General features: G+C 45.3%; 1 protein-coding gene across 1 annotated transcript in view; it reads left to right on the top strand.

Annotated features, from left to right (window-relative positions):
- The first annotated feature begins 1210 nt into the window (after positions 1-1210).
- Gpr139 (G protein-coupled receptor 139) overlaps positions 1211-20622 on the top strand; it is a 50790-nt gene continuing 31378 nt past the window's right edge. Inside the window, exon 1 of the mRNA XM_004665438.2 lies at positions 1211-1336. Coding sequence (XP_004665495.1) covers positions 1222-1336 — 115 coding nt within the window. The 5' untranslated portion in view covers positions 1211-1221. The remainder of the gene's footprint in view (positions 1337-20622) is intronic.

Raw genomic sequence — 20622 nt, forward strand, 5'->3', positions numbered from 1 at the left:
GGCGCCCCTCCACTGCATTGCGTGAATCCCACCTCTTCTACCCATGCTGTCCTTCACACAACCTTCACCTACTCGAGACCCCCACCCCCACGTTGGCCCCTACGCGCGTTTGTTTCTATGTTGGAAGCTCAGCCTGAGTGTGCTGTGCCCTTGCACATATTGATGAGCACGTCTGCGTTCTTGCACGTGTCTAGCTAGGTGCAAGATGAGAGGGCATCCGCGTGCATGAGAGAGTATGTGAGTGCACCCGCATGATGGGGTATTGTGTGTCTTTGTATGAGCGAGGCTGAGTGTGTGTTTGAGTGGCTGCAGCATCCTTATCCTAGACTAAAGGGCTGCGGGTGGAGGGTTTCTCTTAGCCAGCCTGCATCCCTTGCAAGTGCACTGGACACCAGGGGCAGCCGATATGGGAGGGAACCGACCTGGGAGTGCACCCACCGTGATGCAACAGTCACGCACGCTTGCTTTCTTCTGGAGCCTGCAAGCTCAGCTCCTCTGGTCCCGGAAAGCCAACAACCTTTATCCTCGCGCTCCCCACAGGCCCTTCCCCCATGCCCTGGATAGAGAAACCTCTATATGAAGATGGACTCGAGGCACTGGCGAGGGGGGCGGGGTAGCTGAGAAGAGTGTCAGGAAGGCAAACTGAGGACACGGTGGAAGAGTAAAGGAGCCACGGAGGGGAAACAGGGTGCACCCACGCCACACCCCTCCCTCGGGGCAGGGGCTGGCGGTGAGTGGAGGGTGTTCTCCACCCGGGTCTTCCTCCGGGGTTCCTAGATCTAGCCCCGTCTTTGCCGCTGAAACTGCAGCCAGGAAAAGCAGCTGGGACCCCCTCCTCTGGAACATCCACCCGATCTCTCCCCCCACCCCCAACTCACTCACACCCCACATCCAATCAGCTGCTGATTGGCTGCTGGAAGTGGCGTCCCAGCCCCCCGGCTCTGAGGCGGGAGCCTGGAGCGGTCCGAGGAGGGAGGCGCACCCACCGGCTCCTGGAGCCCCTCCCGATTCCCCAGTCCCGGTCCCCGTGTGCCCGCGCCCTCCGCCCAGCGCGAGAGCTGAGCCGATTCCCGGCAGGCAGGTGCGGAGCCAGCAGAGCGGACCGCGACGAGGGCAGAGGCGCTGCTGCTGCGCCCGCTACCACGGCCGCCGCGGCCACCACCGAGCCGGCGTCCGGAGCCGGGCTGGCAGGCTGGGCACCGAGGGGCGAGGGGCGCGCTCATGGAGCACACGCACGCCCACTTTGCCGCCAACAGCTCGCTGCCCTGGTCCTCCTGCGGCTTGGGCTTGGTGCCTGTGGTCTACTACAGCCTCTTGCTGTGCCTGGGGTTACCAGGTGAGGAGTTGGGGAGAGGGGGAGGGAACCCAGGAGCCTCAGGTATGGAGCAACCCTATCCAAAACCTCCTGGGGCTCAGCCACCTTCCCGGAACATGCCCTAGACCCCCACCCCCTTTGAAAAAGTTTAAGCCCTGATGGTAGCTGTGGAGGGTCTCGGGTTAGGATGAAAGGAAGTCGCATGGCTTGATGGGGACCGTGCGGCGGTGAGCATTGTGTGTGAGTTGATGTGAGCCTGCTTGCGTGCATTTCAGGGTGTGTTTGTGTGTGCGTGTAGAGGGTCGCATCTGTGAGGGGTCTCTGAGGGTGATTCCTGGGCAGGAAAGCGTGGGGAAGGCTTCACTTCTCCCCATACCCCACACGGTCACCTTAGCTGGAAACATCTCTGTCTCTCTAACCCTCTATGCATCCCCATCCGTTCCGACAGAAAAACTGAGGAGCCTGAGGCTGGCCAGTGGGGCTCAGAGGACAAGGATGAAACCTGGCTATCCACCCTGAGAAAGTGACTCCCTGATCTCAGAGGAGTTAGGGGGTGGCCCTGGGTGGCCCGCAGAAAGGCGCGAGATGACGGGCCCCCAGAACCACCCTCTCAGGGGCCTTGCTGTCTCTTGAGGTCAAGCCCTGGTTTTGCCTCCAGGTCTACCCTGCCGCACTCCTAGGACCGCTAGTAGCTCTGCAGATGTCTGGCTGGTCCCACGTCTTAATGTCCTCTCCAAAGTGTGGCTGAGTCTGGTACTGAATTCCTGAAGAGAGCAGCCCTGCTCGGGGGAGGAGGCTTCTTGCCTCGGTTGTGTGTGAAGCCGCTAAAAGCAGGAGGGAGAGAACGATTTTTTTCCAAGCCCTAGTTTTGAGTCTTTTGATGGCCCTTTCTTCCACACAATGTAAGGCAAGAAGAGAGGGGTGGGGGGAGGGAGGGAGAGGGAGAGAGAGAAGATAAGAAAAGAACCCATGTTCAGACTAGCATGGGCCACCCCTCTAGTCATTGAACTTGAGCATCCTGAGATCATGGGAAGTTGGGATCTGGCAATAACCTTGTTGAGATTTCCTGCCCCAAACACTTACATGGAAACTGGGGCCCCTAGTGAGGTGGTTCAGCCACCTCAAACTTGGCAAGCACTAAAAAGCATGCATTTCTAAAGTGAGGTCCTCTGTCACCCATCCCCACCCCCAGCAAGAGAGAAGGCTTTCCTTCCTAACTGATCTCTCCCTAGGAGGGGAGCTCAGATACACCCTACAGGGTGGTAGTGTGATCCAGTAATTACTCAGAGCTGCTGGCACTAATTTCCACCCAGACTACTTCTCCCCGTCCTGTCTTCCAGAGCCTGTCCGCTGAGCTCTCTTTTGGGGAGCTCTTTTGGGAAATGAGATTTTGAGGAAGTTGGTTATGGATGATGCTTCCTGAACTGGATAGATGTTAGAACCTCTTTCTTCTTCACTGTCCCCTCATCAGAACAGATCTGACCTTCCTCCTTCCCTTCCTTTTTCCCCTCTCTCCCTCCCTCCCTTCAGCTTCTCTGCTGCTCAGAGTAGCCACTCACCCAGGCACTTTCTCTGCCAGTACCTTAAAGGGCAGAGGCATAAAGACAGGGAGGAGCGGAGGCTTGGTCTGTCAGAGTTCAGAGCAGAATGTGCTATCAGTGAGAACAGACAATTCAGACTGTCAGCGGGGGAGGTCAAAATGCCTTAGACTGGCACAACTCAACTCCCATATCTTTGTGACCCACAGCATCAGCACCTACAGTATGCCAGGCACTGTGCTAGGCATAGATGTAGTCCAGGTCTCCAGGGGGGTGGAATTCAAACTTTGATAGCATGAATGATCAAAAACTCCTCTAGTATGTTCGACTACCTACTGTGCGCACATACCAAGGATGTGACAAAGAGTCCTCAGGAGCAGTCCCTGAGTTCATGGAGCTCACAAATGGAGGCTTGTGATTTTAGACACAGCAGATGGATGCAGGACATAGACATTCATAGGCAAGAATGAGGAGAGAAGCCAGGCTTGTCCAAAACTCATGGGCCAAAAGCAGAGGAACAGCCTAGAAGGCTGGTTCAAAGGCAGACTTCAGTCATTCTGCTAAAGTCATGGATAGAGTCCAGCATGTTCCAGCAAGTTTGAGCACAGAACTGAGGGTTCATGCAGCATCTTCCAGGATTAAGTGGCTCCATGCCTTAGTTCCCTTATCTGTAAAGTGAGCATTTTGAGAGTAGTTCCCCCCACTACCCCCCACAGGAGGGTGGTGACAAGTGACAACCTTGATGGGGATGAGGAAACAGGTTAAGAGTGTGGTTCAATGACTGTCACACACATTGACTGACGCATAGGGCTGCAACTTTGGTTGTCACAACGCCTGTGGTGTTAGGAGCAGGGTGCTGTTCAGCCCCAAGGACTCTGGGAAAGGGTCCATGAGGGGCATAGAAGAGAGCACTTAGTCTGGCACATTAGTCTTGCGAGTTCTCCACAGTCGTCCCACCCTGCCCCATACCACAGCCACCAGCAATTAGCAAACCCTCATTACCCCACTGCTGACAGCAAGGCGCAGCTATGCAGGGTGTGAAGTAACGGACCACAGACTTTGCTAATATTGTTGAAAACTGAGATTTTAATTGAATCACTGTTCCCAGCAGTGAACTCACCCCAAGTTTTCCAAATCCCTCTGGTGATGTTAGAGGTGTGAGTGGAAATGAAGGCCTGGATGGGGAGCATCTGGGTTTTGCCAAGGGGAGCCAATAATTAAAGAAAAGTGATGGGCATCTCTGGCCACCTGCAACCTCTAAGTTTGGAGGAAGAGCTTAAGAGAAGCTCTGGGATCCAGCCCTGACTTCAAGAACTTGCCACACAGTGGAGCCTAACCTAGGCTGGGATCCAAAACATTCCAACATAAAATATGGGCGGATCTGGCCCCTTAGGAATGCCACAGTTTGCCCCATCAATAGAATGGGTTAGGAATAGCACATAACTACCTTCCCAGGTAGCATCTACCAATTAACATAATTCATACTTTGATAAAACAATCTCAATCAGGTGCAGTGCCACACACCTGTAGTACCAGCTACTCAGGAGACTGAGGCAGAGCCCCGAAATTTGAAGCTAACTTGGACAACATAACAAACACTATCCTTTAAAATGTTGGGCACAGTAACTAGTCCAAGAAAAGCACTTTCCACTCAGTACCTTCTTGGCATCAGATATTTCTCATCTCAACTCTGGCCCTTTATCTCCATTAAATTCTCATCACTTTAATTTACTCTGGGAAGGTGTTTTAACTAACTTGGTCCCCCATATTATGGAGTTAACAGGGAGCATTGGTGTCCCAGACATTTCTGAAACTGTCTCATCTTCCTGTCCCTGCATCTCATCCTCTTCCTCTTCCTCCTCTTCTTCCTAAGCAAGCAATATGTTTCTCAAGACACAGATCAAGTTAGCAAAGCTAATACTGATTGGCCTACTGGGGACAAGGCGGTGTACAAGGAAAGGCAGTGCAGGGAGGAAGAAATGAATTTGGACTTGAATGCCTGAGGGAAGATAGCAAGGGGATGATGGGTGAGCTGGCCTGATCAGGAAGGAACAGTACAAAATTAAACTGAGATTTGAAAGATTTATTTCTTAATTTTGCTTTCTGGAAGGTGGCACAGATGTGAAGGAAGGCAAAGTGAAGCAGGGGATGATGATAGTTTAGAACGTCATTCCATGCTAAAGAAGGGAACCCTCCCACAGGTGCCTGGCTAGGGTGGTAAGAGCTGTCTCAAATGGTTGTAATAAGGTGAAGGAAGCCTGGCTTGTAGAGATAAGCCCTGGCACACAGTAGTTATCATGGTTATTAACCAGAGGTAGATAATACTTGGTAGTTACCATCTCATTAACCAGAGGTAGAAAACTAGTTGCCTACTGGGTAGACTGTAGATGTGTCTTCTTAAACCCATGAACAGTTTTGATTAGGAAAATTGTAGTAGTCAGGTTCAGAGTAAAAACTTGAGAGCTAAACCTCAGGGGATCTAAGTCTTGGCTTTGTTGTTGCTTAAAAATCGTGTGACTGAAAGAATGTGACGTTAACCAAGTGACACCTCAGTTTCCCCATCTGTAAAGTGGGGACAATGATCATGACAGCCCATACTTTATAGGGTACCTGTAAAGACTGAGTTAAGCACTGACCATGATGCCTGCCATACAGAAAGAGATCTAAAAGGGGTTTTGTTTTTGTCATTTAACACTTGGGAGAAATTTCCAACTTGAATGATAACACCAACTTTACCTTAATATGAAAACCAGACAAAGGACTGGGGAGGAGGCTCAGTGGGCCAAACCCTAGTAGCAAGCATAGGGCCCTGAGTTCAGATCCCCCAGAACCCACATACAGCCAGACGCTGAGGTCTAAGTGTCTGTAATTTCCGTGCTCCTGTGTTGAGATAGGAGCAGAGACAGAATGATACCCAGAAGCCTGGTGCTTGCTGTTGTGAGTAACCAAAGAAACCCTGCCTCAAACAAGACGGAAGGAGGGGACTGATGCCAAAGGTTGTCCTTCGACCTCCACATGTGTGCTGTGGCAGGTCTGTGCCCAGACACACCCGCATACACAAGTAGGCACACACAAAAACACATGTGCATAAGAAGACAAAAAAGACATAAGAAACTAAAACAATAGCCCAATAATCCTCCTTAATACAGACACAAAAATCCTCAAGAACTAGCAAAGTTAGTTCAGTGATATCTGAGAAGGATAATTCATCAAGATCAATTTGGGTTTTTCTGAGGATGTAATACTGGTCCAACATCTGGCAACAATGCTAACGAACTAAAGATTAAATCCAAATGAGCGCTCAATAGTTGAAGAAAATGCATTTGACAATAGCCAGCGCCCACTCACAAGGAAAGTTCCTCAAACAAGTATCATAAAGAAAATTTCTTTAAAAAAATTTTTTTTGGCTTATTTTTATTTATTTATTTGAGAGTGACAGACAGAGAGAGAGAAAGAGGCAGATAGGGAGAGAGGGAGAATGGGTGCACCAGGGCCTCCAGCCACTGCAAACAAACTCCAGATGCATGTGACCCTTTGTGCATCTGGCTAATGTGGGTCCTGGGGAATTGAGCCTTGTACTGGGGTCCTCAGGCTTCACAGGCAAGTGCTTAACTGCTAAGCCATCTCTCCAGCCCAAAAATTTTTTTATAAAATATTTTATTTATTTATTTATTTGAGAATGGTGTGAGGGAGAATCACAGGGGAAAAGAAAATGGGCACGCCAGGGCTTCTAGCCACTGCAAACGAACTCCAGACATATGTACCCCTTGTGCATCTGGGTTACATGGGTCCTGGGGAATTGAACTGGGCTCCTTATGCTTCACAGGCAAATGCCTTAACCACTAAGCTATTTCCCAAGCCCCAAGAAACTTTCTTTAACCCAAGAAAGGACATCCATAAATAACCTAGGACTTCCACTGCATTCAATGGGGACAGGCTGAATGCTTCTCTATGACTTGGGACATGGCTATTTTCCCAAGTCTTACTCCAGTTATCCTTGCAGCTCTGGCCAGTATAATAAGGCAAGAAAAAGAAATAAAAGGTATATGGAAATGAGTAAACTAAGTTATTTCCATTCATTGACGCTATAATAGCCTTCATAGAAAATTTAAAAGACTTCAATAAAAAGCTCCTAAGAACTAATAAGTGGCTTCAGTATGTTTTCAAACATATGATTAATATGTAAAAGCCTACTACTAGGTTTCGATATACAAGCAATGATTCATTTGAAGTTAAAAATTGGAAAAAATTTAATAGATTTCCAAGTACCCTTGAAAAGCCAGATGAATTTACATTTGGCTCAAACTCCCAGGAGGTAGCAATTTTCTGGAGCTGAAGAATAGCAGCTCCCTCCCATCCATTATATAGGTAATGGCATTTATATGGCTTTAAACCATAAAAGTAAGAAATAGCACATCTTGAAAGGCCTCCTTTCTGTTGCTTTCCCTGTCCATCAGTCTTCTGATCCACCAGCACACCGATGACCACTGTTAGTAGGGTCCGCACTTATTATTTAGGCTTTCAGCATATTTTAGCACATACACAAGCAAATATAAACAAGGATTTCACCTCTCAACCAATGATACAACAGTGTTGGAGGTTGCTTGGGCTGGCCTTGGGCTGGGGTCCAGAACAGTCATTTGATAGGCCTTGCCCTCATATGGTTTCTGTCTGTTTATTTTAGTTTTGCTTTTTGAGGTTGGGTATAAAACACATTGTACTGGAACTGGACATGGGTTTGCCTTCTGCATGTTACCCTGCTTGCTGTGTGTCCTCAGGTATCAGACTTTCTTTCCCTGACCCCAGCTTGTTCATCTGCAACGGAGCTGGTAGTCAAGTTCAGCAGTTAAGCAATAGTTTCTGACACTAAGATTGCCTGAGTTTGAATCCTGACCACTTGAGTTGCTACTCTGTTACTTTGTGCAAAGTTCACACCATTCTGAGCCTCAGTCTCCTCAGCACGGTGATGGGATAATCATGTCACCAATGTTGCAGAGTTGTTTTGAGGACACAATGAAACTGAGAAAATGCTTAGTTCTATTCTCAGCACGTTTACTTTCACATAGAGGATGACTTTAATAATGTGATTAACCTTCTGAGCTTACATTGTTGCTGTGATGAGTAGAAATAAAAATACACAAAGTCTTCTCACACATGGCAGGAGCCCTGTAAATAATAACTGGCATTGTTTATTATGTCCACATGTTCAAGCCATGCCAATGCTCTGTAGCCGTTCATCAGTTTAAATACACAGCTCTACTCACAGTGGAGATGAAGATGTGACCTAGTGAGCTATGAGGCAACAAACCAGTGGATTAAGTAATCAATCCATCATAAGCTTGAGCCATTCATCCTCCTAAAACACTTGCCTGGAGTCTCGATGCACCTTTCAGAAATAATATCACTACAGAGCTTTCAACCCAAGCTAGTAAACATGAGAAGTGCCGCCAGCAAAGTTTGCCCCGCCATAGCATCCAGGGCCACAAAATGAAGGGTCCTTCTAGCAACTCCCACGTGCACCTAGTAGAAGACATCACAGAGGCTGCCATGAAATGCTGTGGTGGGGCGGGGAGCAGATGTCTTGAATTCAAATACTTGGAAAGGTGTGAACAAAGTGGTTCCATCCTAAGAAATGCTTCACTTACCCAAAGAATTGTGCTTCCCTTCTGTTTTCCTGAAAGCATGTGATTTTCAATCTTTCTCATTTCCCTTAGTTGACATATATATGTACCAAAAAAAAATCAAACTTTTGCATTTCCCCTTAATAATTGCTGATGCTTACATAGCACTTACTATGTGCTGGGGACTCTTTCTGGGGTGTGTGTGTGCGTTTCTGTGTGCTGTGTGTGTGTTTAAGCACTTGAGCGTGGGTATGTGATTGAAGGTCAGAGGATAACTTCTGGGTTGATCCTCATCTTCCACCTCATTTGAAGCCTTTCCTGTTCTTGCCTCCTTTTGCAAGCTAGCTGGTCCCCAACCTTCCAGAAAGTTCTTCTATTCCTGCTTCTCCTCTCACAGTGGGTGTGCTAGGATGACAGAAGCCTGCCATCCATAGCTTGTTGCTTTTATGTGGGGCCTGGGGATCCAAATTGAGGTCCTCATACTGGGCACAACAAGCACTTTATTCTCAGAGCTGTCCAGAGATTCTTCAAAGCACTTTTCATGTGAGACACCATTTAATTCTAAGAGTCTCTGGGGCATGCATCTGTGATACCCAAGCTTCAGGCAAGAACTTTGAGCCACTTACACAAGTTCACACTGCTAGGAAACAACACAGCAGCACTGACAGCTGACAGGTGACACTCAAGTGGCGCTGAGAAGCACGGTGACATGAGGAGTATCAGGGCAGCTTCCAAGCTAATGGCTCAATGATGCCAAATTGTCACAAAACCTAAAATTCCAGATTTTTGTAGGGAATCTTCAAAGTTTTGGTGTTGGCAACTAATGCAGACATTTTTAAAACTACCCCTTGAGCCAGTACCTCCTAAGCCAAAACCAGATCTACCTTGATCAGCCCCACCAGGTGTACAGCCTCCAGGGTGGTGAAGCTGCAAAAATTAACAAGAAACAGCAGTGGAAGTCACAGTCAGTGGAAAATGAAAGATGGGGTCTAGTTGGGGACGGAGAAGTAGACCAAGAGAAATACGCAGTAAAATAGGAAAAACGTGTCACTCTATAACTAGGGATTTGGCAAAACTGGAAGAAAAAGTTCCAAGAAATACCACAAATTGCATATATGCCAAGGTCTTGGAACACAAACCTGCCATTTTGAGGAAATATAATAGCCCTTAGAGCCTGGCACCCTAGGGGATTAGGATGTGGCCTCTGTAGTGTGGCCTGGATTCAAATTCCCATTAGCCAGGCTCTGGAAAGTGGCTTCACTCCCCCTGAACCTCAGTATTCCTGCTTTTAGAATGGACACATTGACTTTCCCACAGGTTTTGTGGTGTGGATGAGATTAGTTCACTTAGGGCTAGCACAGGATATGATACCTGTCAGCCCATGGCTGCTGATGGGTTGTTTGTATTTGGTTTTGTTGTTTGTTTGTGTATTTTCTGAGTTGAAGACCTATTTTACCAAATGAGGAATTGGAGTCTTTCCTAGACGTGTGGGGCTAGGGATGGCAGAGCCTTAAGTAGAATTAGCTACCTCTACTCAGTTTCCTTACTTCAGAATTCACTGCTCGTTGTTGCCCATGCTCCAGACAAGTAGCAGGGATGAGGAGCAGAGTGAGGCAAAGCTCAGAGAGACCCTGGATCAGGGGTTTCTCCACTGGCATCTGGAGTGATGTTAAATGGTACCTGCCTGCAGCATCAATCCCTGTTCTCAGAGAAACCCTGAATCGGGGGCTTCTCTGTTGGCATCTGGGGTGTTGTTAGATGGAGCCTGCCTACAGTATTAATCCCTGTTCTCAGAGTGACCCCCTGGATTGGGGATTTCTCCATTGGCATCTGGGTGATGTTCGATGGAGCCTGCCTGCAGTATTAATCCCTGTTCTTAAACTTGATACTATCAAAGGAAGGTCTCAGCTTGGGCATCGTGTGCCCTTAGCACCTTCTCAGCATGTGCTAAATCATATGTTAACAGACACAGAGCAGGCCGTGAGCTCAGCACTTTGGCTGGCAGAAGTGTCTGACTTGAATTTAGTGTCCCTCTTATTTTCATGGTACTTTTCCCCTGTGGATCAAACACAGGGCTTTACATATGCTAGGCAAGTGCTCTACCACCAAGCTATATGCCCCTCCTGCCTTGTATTAGTTGATTATTATAAGTTATTATTACTATGAGTAACTATTAGGGTTTTGGCAGGAAGAGAGTTTAATATGTGGTACTGAGGATGGATCACCTAGGCAAAAGTCCCAATACTAGTCTGTTTTTAATTTTTTTAATTTTATTAGGAGCTTTAATATATTAACATACTATAATTTCATATTCGCATCAGGTTATCCTCCTTTGTCCCTTTTCCCCCTACATTCCACTGAGGATGCTCCTTTTTCAAGGTACTCCTTCTTCTGTTTAGTTGTTTCATTTCTTTTGTCTCCTGTGCCCCATATCAAAATGTTGATGGGTCAGAACAGTACAGATCTGGTGTGGGTATATTCATAAACACTGTGGGGTCATGACTGCACCCTCTCAGGAAGGGCAGTGCCTACAGTATGCATTCCCACTCCAGTGTTCTTACAGTGTTAGTGGTCCCTCTTCTGCAATGTTCCCTGAGCCTTCAAGGGCACAGTGGAGATCGCCTTTGGTGTTGAGCTCTCAGCACAAGGAGGCCGGTTTGGGATTTGGGATTTCATTATCAGTGCTGACCAGTGCAGTGACACAAGCCATACGAGGCCATTGAGCACTTGACATTGAACTAGTGCAACTGAGGAACTAAGTTTTTCATTTCATTTCAATTTATTTATAATTAAAATTTGATTCTCAATTCAGTTATTAGAAAATACCTGTATCATTGGAACAACTTGGATATGTATATCTATTCTTCCCACTATATATATGTCTTATGACCTCTAAGTAGACATGAAAACCACAGTAGACTTTGAAGATTTAGCATAGGAAAAAAAATTTAGGCATCTCAATAATTTATATGAATTAGATTTTGGATATATCTAGTTAAAAATATAGTGTTGCACTTCTGTTTCTCTTATTTTAATTTAGCTACTAAAAATTCAACTATATATATGGCTGGTACTACATTGATGTACTAAAGATTTGTTATATAAAGTATAAATTTAAGAGCCAGGTGTAGTGGTTCATGCCTGCAATATAAGAACTTGGGAGGCTGATATAGATGTATTACCATGAGTTCAAAGTGAACTTAAACTACAAAGTAAATTACTGGCCTGCATGAACAACAGAGTAACATCCTGTGTGAAGAAATCAACAACAGGGCTGGAAAGATGGCTTAGCAGTTAAGCACTTGCCTGTGAAGCCTAAGGACCCCAGTTCGAGGCTAGATTCCCCCGGGCCCACGTTAGCCAGATGCACAAGGGGACGCATGCATCTGGAGTTTGTTTGCAGTGGCTAGAAGCCCTGACATGCCCATTCTCTCTCCCTCTCTCTCTCTTTCTCTCTCCTCCTCTCTGTCTATCACTCTCAAATAAATAAATAAAAATAAACAAAAAATTTAAAAAAATCAACAACAGTGCTGGTTAGAACCTAAAGACCCAGGTTCAATTCCCCAGTACCCACGTAAGCCAGACACAAGGTGGAACGTTCATCTGGAGTTCATTTGCAGTGGCTGGAGGCCCTGGCACACCCATTCTCTCTCTAAGTATGCCTAAATCTCTCTCCAATAAATATACAAAATATTTTTTAAAAAAAAACAAAATCAGCAAAAATTTGAGGAAAAGGTAAAATACAATTCACAAATAAAATACAAGTTATTTTCTAACAAAATACAAAGTAAACACTAGTATGGGTATAAAGATTTTTTAATGCAGCAAAAATTTTTTTAAAATGGTAGATTTCTTAATAGATTGGGTTGTTGTGGTGGTTTGACTCAGGTGTCCCTCATAAACTTAGGTGTTCTGAATGCTAGGTTCCCAGCTGATGGAGATTTGGGAGTTAACATCTCCAGGAGGCAGTGTATTGTTGGGGGTGGGATTATAGGAGTTAAAGCCAGTTTCCCCATGCCAGTGTTTGGCACACTGCTGTTGCTATGGTTTACCTTATGTTGGCCAGGAGGTAATGTCCATCCTCTGCTCATGTCATCATTTCTCCCTGCCATTGTGGAGCTGCCCCCTGAGCCTGGAAGCCAAACTAAAGTGGTACTGAGGAGTGGGATTGCTGCTACACACCTGACTATGTGGCTTTGGCCTTTTGGATCCAATTTTCGATGGGAATGTGGGAGGATTTAAAACCTTGGCCTAAGAGATATCTTGCAGTGCTATAAGTACAACTTGATTGACTATTCTTGTCCGAGCTGCAAGACCTGAATGCAGTAAGCACTATGGACTGTGAGATTTGGCTTATGAGGGTAAGAAAGAGCTTTGCGTGGACTGGGCTAGCAGTTTGTGTGAGAAACTTGCTCTTATTCCCATGTCCTGAGAAGTTGTGCAGGGTTGCTTTGCATAGAAATGAACTGATGTAAGGAGAGGGATATGGCACAGAAAGAAAAATCCTTGGGTGAACAGTTGCCAGTTCAGCTGCAATCAAGAGATTACAACCTTTAAGACTAAGCTAGCTGACCTGCACTGGGGCAACAGGAAGAATGTAGACTCTTTTGGAGGGGACTGAGTGCTCAAGAAGTGTCATATTCTTCAAAGTCTGCTTTATTTCCCCCCGGATTAACAAGTTGTCATCCTCCCTGGTATTGTGGAATATAAGAAATGCAGGAAAGAAAGGGTCATTGAGTTTGCAACATGGTCTTTAGTTCTGGAAATGGCCATGGTCAGTGTGAAGCAGGATTTCCTACATGAAGACCCAAAGGAACCATGTGGATGAAACTTGGGTTGCAGTTGAGACCCAGTGGAGATGCCGGGACCATGAGGTGGCTGCTAAGGAAAGCTGCCGGCCCTGATGAAGTTTTCCAGGACTGTGAGTAGCCTAGCTGGAGGGGCGAAATTGGAACTCCAGCACATATTTGAGGTGGAAAGTCATGAACATCTTCTTAAAGTATTTCAGCTCATCCTGACCTTCCATGCAAGGAAGCCCAAGTCTTTCCTCTTCCCAAGCATAGGGCAGCACAAGTCCTTCAGCATCCAGACACATAAGTTCCCTCTTTGAGTCTCTTGGGGATCCAAGGCTGCTACTTCTGCACACCTTAACTCCACTTTCTTTGCATTTCCTTGAGAAGTGCTGCAGATGTTTGGGGGTGGTCATTCAATGACTAAAGCATATTGGATGTGATACCTGGAAGACTTGGTCAAGGCTCAGCTCTTGAATCAGCTATTTATCTTGGGGAACTGGCTGATAGCCTTTCAGTATCAGGTTTTCAATAAGACTATTGCAGTAGATGGGTGAGCCCCAGACTGTAGTGGTGAACCCACTGCAATGGACCAAATGTTTGTGCCCTCTGTACATACATATGTTGAAGTCTTAATCCCAGTAGGATTGTTTAGGAGGTGAGCCTTTGCACAGTGCTAGCCATATGGCAAGCCAAAAGAGACCCATTCCATACTGTGTGGCCTTTACATAGTACATCAATGCACACACTACCAGAGCCCAAACAAACAAACAAGTTCAGTTACGTAAAGGTCATGAAGAAGACATGTGGTGGTATGAGTGTTTACTATAGGGAAACTTGACATAGACCCAGAGGCAAGGAAAGCTCCCTCCCCTCAAGAAGGTACAACTGGAATCTGGAGGACAGGGGAGGGAAGAGAGAGGAAGGGAAGGGAAGGGAAAGGTAGAAGGAAGAGGACAGAAGGAGAAAGCTGCTTCACAACCCTGAGACAAAAGGGGGATGAAGTATATGAATCAGGACAGAAACAAGGCAGTATCTGCAATCACAAAGAGGTATGTATGTGTTGGGGGGTACAACTAAAGTGCAGCCCTTCACAAAACCCAAGTAAATGGACCCAAGTTTGGACAACCAATTTCCCAATGTGTAAGCAGATGTATCCACCAGTGACTTCTCTTGCCTCCTTGTTTGCCAGAATGTTTGGCAGACTGCAGAGCCAGGGGAATTGCTTTTCTGCCACAGACATTTCTTATCATTTCAGCTAAGTGCAAAGCAAGCTATCAGCCCCATCATTTCAGCTAAGGGACTCTAGCCAGATACACAGATGCACAGATGTGCACACACACTAGGCATGTGATACACATATACAGGTACACCATGCATAGACACACACAGAGATGTACACAGAGTTGCACGCATACATACACACACAGGTGTGAGGCAGACCATGCTTCTGCTCTGGCTGCAGCTCTGCGGTTAACACTTCCAGCCACATCACCAGAGCACAGGTATGCAAAGCCACTGACCAGAAAAGCCCTCTGCTTCTAGGAAGGAAAAAAAACAACAAAAAACAAAAAGCAAAAAACCAGGTTCCTTGGAATATAGTGTATTGGAGCATCTTTTGGAAAATGGACAGGGCCACAACTAGGCATGGCTGGGCATTCCTTAAAAGAACCTCAGGGCCCACACTCCTGACCCTGATCCAACATCACTTCTGCCCTTCACACTACAGACCCTTCCAGAACACCCTCTCACCAGAAGAGGGCATCAGCAGGTAGCTCTCATTTAGAAACAAGATATGCTTGGGTTCAAGTCCCAGCACTGCACATTTGCTGTCTGTGAGTCTTAAAGAGGTCACTTTCCCTTCTTTGAGCCTCAGTTTGTTCATCTGGGAATAGGTGACAATATCAGTGTGTGTGTGTGTGTGTGTGAACTCTTCCCTATGTCAGGCACACTTCTAGATACTGGAAACAGTAAAAATTACAGGGAAGTCCTTTCACTTATATATACTCCCAAAGAGCTATGTGACAAACAAGAAAGCAAATGCATAGACAGACATGTTTGAGGTACTTGTGTGTGCTTTGGAGATCATGTCATTGGGAAAGGTGGCAGAGAACTGCATTGGAATTGCATTGTCAGGAAAGCTCTCCAAGCAGGTGATGTTGGAAGGAGTCCTGAAGAGTGAATAAAGGATAGCCTTGGGGGAACACAGAGAGAAAAGCATGTCAGGTAGAAGCAGCAGCAAGGCTGGAAGTCCAGAAGTGGGGATCAATGTGGGCGGTGCACACTGAACAAGAGGGAATGGCCTGAGATGAGGCAGGCCTATGCTGCATTATGAAAGTCCTTGGGCCCACAGCAAGGAATTTGGATGTTACTGCCTTTGAAACAGGTGAAATAGTCTAATTTGTCTTCTGAAGTTGTCTGTGGTGCTATGAAGAGTTGACAGATGGTAATGAGAAGGGAATAGAAGAGAGGGAGGTTGCAGTAAAGGGGACCTCAAGGATGTTTGGGGGGCATCAGGGACCTCCCTGGCCAAAAATTCACTGGAAGGTATCCCATCCCTGACACTGAAAATTTTCTAGCAACAATCGATGGCTCCTGAGTATTCCATTGTCCAAAGAACTAGGTTTCCATGTGACTTATTTATATCCTCTTAGATTTTGATTAGCTGCCCTCCACCTTTCCTTTACTCAATCTGTTTCCCTGACCTCACTTGGGCCTTTTCACCCCCATTAATCTATTCTTCTACTTACATATATACAATATCATACTATTAAGTACCCCCTCCCTTCCTTTCTTTTTCCTTTATATCTCTTTTCTAGCTTACTGGCCTTTGCTACTGAGTTTTCTTCCTACTTATACAGAAGTCCATTTTTTTTTCTATTCCTGGACTGTTGTGATTTTTTTTTTTTTCTGAGGTAGGGTCTCACTGTGCTCCAGGCTGACCTGGAATTAACTCTATAGTCTCAGGGTGGCCTTGAACTCATGGCGATCCTCCTACCTCTGCCTCCCTAGTGCTGGGATTAAAGGCGTGTGCCACCATGCCCGGCTGTTGTGATTTTTTTAATCACACTCATGTTTTCTTCTTTGCTTCTTTAGGAACTACACACAATTTGCCCATGTGTACAATACACACACACACACACACACACACACACAGAGAGAGAGAGAGTCACACTCACATACAAACCCAAATTATATCATCACAGTTTGGGCTTTGTGCATCCTATGTAACCATCCTGAATGCTTTCCTGTAAAAAGGGAAGTCATAAGATCAGGATTTGAGTTCTAATAGACTTCCTGGCTGTGTATAGTTAATACCTACAGACCTCCATGTCCTTATCTGTGAAATGAGGTTGAACATCCCTAAGACTGAGTGATGTGAGACAATGTGCACATTAGCAAGTACTTTACAAAGAGAAGATTTCCTTTTTTAAGCCTAATAGGATTTCCTATCAGGTCTCCATCTGGACTGTTTAGTGTGCATTGTGAAGGACCTGGTTTGATTTCATGAGGTCCAACCTAGTTTCAGGGAGGATAGGAGCTAGCCAAAGAGGAAAAGACAAAGGAGAGCATGGTGTGCTCCCTGTCCTTACAAATTCACACTCCAGTGCCAGTAAGGTAGAGAGGCAAATATGGAATCATAACCATACCTTAACCTACACAATGGAAGTTGATGTCTTACAAAACAGGGGTAAAGGTACTAAGAGGGTGAGATGTTTGAATTCCTATAAGGACTTGAAAGAAGAGCTTGCCTCTGCCTGGGAATATTAAAGAGATGCTGAATTAGAAAATAGGCAGGGAGTTCAGGTCAACTCTTTGATTCAAATGCCTTCTCATTGGTCTGGCATATGGTTGTGGACTAGATAAGTATTCAGTGAGTGGATAGATGGATGGAGTGGGTGGATAAATAAACAGCAGTTAGATAGATGGATGGACAACTAGAGGGTGAGTGGGTAAATGGATGAATGGGTAAATAACAGATGGATATAAGGACAAGTGGCAGACTGATGGATATATACTTAGATGAGTGGATAGATAGATGGATGGGTGGGTAAATAGACTGATGAGTGGACAGATGTTGGGTAGATGGACAGACAGATGGGATGCATTCTAAATCTTATCAATGTACTCTCCATAATAGCCTATAACAGACTGGAGACATCTTGACCATAACTATCCTCCTCATCATCATCATCACCACCATCATTGATTGAGTGCTTAATATCTGTCAGCATATTGCTTACTTGCTTAACCCTCACATCAAAGTCTCCCATCACACCCACTTATCTGAATAAAGACCAGATTCTGCAAAGGAGTGTGACCTTCCCAAGGTCATCTAGCCAGTGAGCAGCATTGCTGAAGCAGAGCGAGCCTGCCCATCACTGCTGTGTTCTGTGTTTGCTGGTGGGCCGGCTGCAGACACTGGCATTCAGGGCACGAAACAAGACAAATGCTGTGTCTACTGACCTCTGTCTTGGTTCATCCTCCCAGCCTGGTCTTCACAGACATTCCAAGGAACTATGTCTTCTTTCTTGATTGAGGATTCTCCCAGTTCCCCTTCAACCTTCTCCCCAAGCAGATGGTTTAATTACTTGGAATCATTTTTAAGCAAGGGCAGGTAGGTGAATTCCCTCTCTACCCTACACCTAACCTACAAAATGAAAATTGAGTTGCCTCTTTTTCTTCCTAAACTAGAATATTGTGATTAAACAATTCCCCTATTAAAAGGATGTAAGAGCCACAAGGCGGGTAGAAACACTCTGAGGCCCAGCTCCCCACAGAGCTAGAGGCCCTAGTTAACCCACAACAAGCACCAATGACCCTAATGAGGAGGGCCTGCAGGGAAATGGGGACTGGGGGAGGGGAAATATTATAACATGTTAAAAAAATAATTAATTAATAAAAATCATGCTTTCCTCTTCCAGATGTTTTCAAGGTTTTCTTTATTATTCATAAAGGAACTCAATGTCAGTCACCTATTCAGAATTCTAAATCCAATTCATGTAGTGAATGTTTATTGACTACCTATTATGTACCAGTTTCTATCCCTGATGCTTACAAAGAACCATCGATAATAATCATTAGTGTTAATATAGTGCTGACCAATATGCAAAATGAATTAAAATTTACAAATTGCTGATCCATTATGAAACTGAAGCTTGGGGAAGTTAATAGCTACTTCCAGAAGGCAGAGTTTGAAAATGCAGCTCTGTATGCTTGGACCTCAAACCAGGGCTCTACCTTTCATGATAAATATAAGCTGTCAAATGCATGGATGATGTCCATAGTGGTGCCACTTCTGTGAATCTTGCTAGGACGTTCCATTGACCATTTGTGAATGGTGTACTGGCTACTGGTGCCACAAAGAAACAAATCTGGTTTCCTGTTCTAGGGGAGAATACAGTCTAGTTGGAGAGGTGAATTAACCGCACTGCCATGAAGACTGGTGTGAGGTACTCGAGCAGAAAGCTCAATGTACTAGGGGCCAGGAGGAAGAGTGTCAACTCTAAGTGTGAGTTGAAGGCAGTGCTGTAGGGGCTAAGGAGGCAGACTTTTGTCCCTATTCTCTGGAATTCACCTTCCTCCTTCCTGAGACCCATCCTGCCTGTGCAAATCACAAGTTCATTTCTTTGTCATGCGCATATGCTTAACATTGCCTTTGTATGAGATCCATGGCTGAGCATAGTAGCAAAGACAACAAACATTGCCCTTGCTGTTAACATGTGTCCTATCTAGTGAATGAAACACGGCAACTGCAAAGTCATTAGGTGGTGCTATGAAAACGCCAATATTTAACCACCTCTGCCTAAAATATCCATGGCATATATTGTGTAGTTATTTTATCTGGACAAAAATTCTCAGGATGATCTCACATCACTAAATCAGTGGCCAAGTCCTGCATTCATGCCTCTCCATACCATCCCCCCAGGTAGTAGGCATGACTGAAACTTAGGTAGCAAGATTTTAACAATAAAAATTCAACTATGTCATTTTTCAACATTATATCTGTTTCAGCCAGCTTTCATATCACTGTGACAAGATACCCAACAGAAACAATTTAATGGAGAATGGATCTATTTTGGGCTCATGGTTTCAGAGGGTTCAATGTACCATGGTGTGGGGAGGTCCTAACAGGGCACAGCAATTTACACCATAGCAGCTAGGAAGCAGAGAGGAGGACTACTGGTACACTCTGGATTTCTTCCTTTTCACATTTTAGCACATTCAAGCCATGGAATGTTGCTACCCCCATTCACAGTATGTCTTCCCCTCAGCTAATTTTCCCTAGAACAACTCTCACAGATATACCCAATGGTGTGCTCTCAATCTCCTGAGTGATTTTAAGTCTAACCTAGTTTAAAATGTAGATTAACTATCACAGTTAGTACTGTTAATTGAGTACTTACTGCATACAAGTATACTGTTTTAGGCACCTTACAGAAACTGACTGATTCAGTCCTTCTCATGCATCTCAAGTAGGTGGTGTTATTGCCTCATTGTATAGATAAGGAAACAGAAGAAGAGAGGCAGGTGTAAGTAGTTCAAGGTCATGCAGTTAGTACTGTGACAAAACCATCTACACAAGCTACTCACATCTACAACAGGAAGTATGTAGGGGAGGGGTTGATTAAAGTACTTCCAGTATGACAGTCCTTAGCTTCCAATGCCACCCATTACAGCTACAATACCTCTCTTCAGAAACAGACATAGATGTTGAACCCTCGCCTTTGGCCATAAAGGTATAGCTCCATGAACCAGGTAGAAATGTTTTCCCTAAAGGTGAAAGAGTGATCATGAGAGTGGCATGTAATTCCTCCAACAGGAAGGCAGGGTTGGATACGTATTTTTCACACTACTTAAAAACAGAAAGTGATACTAGAAATATGAGCAACTTTGTAAGACTTTAGACACAAACTAAGCTTTTAAGGACCCAGAGGTGGAAAGACAACATTGTTCCTACCCCTGCTGCAAGCAAGCATAGGCCTTCCCAGGTATGGGTATGCAGGACCCAGTGCATAGAATCTTCTTCCCATCCAATTTTTTTTGTATATATATATTGCATTTCATATGTGTATGTGCATATGTATGTATGTGGGTGCATGTATATTGTAGGTACACATGCAAGTGCTTGTGGAGGACAGAGGTCAATACTGAGTGAATTCCTTGATTGCTGTCTATCTTATTTATTGATATAGGCTCACTTACTCTAGTTAGCCTACAAATTTTGGTTCTTTTTTAGAAGCATTAATATTCATTATCAATTAAACTAATTTTGCCTACTGGATTTTGTTAACATGGGGGAAATGGTCTTCAGGACTGGCTAAGCATAGTGGCTCAGATCTGTAATCTCAGCACTT

This window comes from Jaculus jaculus, chromosome 2 (genome assembly GCF_020740685.1).
Source record: "Jaculus jaculus isolate mJacJac1 chromosome 2, mJacJac1.mat.Y.cur, whole genome shotgun sequence".
NCBI lineage: Eukaryota > Metazoa > Chordata > Mammalia > Rodentia > Dipodidae > Jaculus > Jaculus jaculus.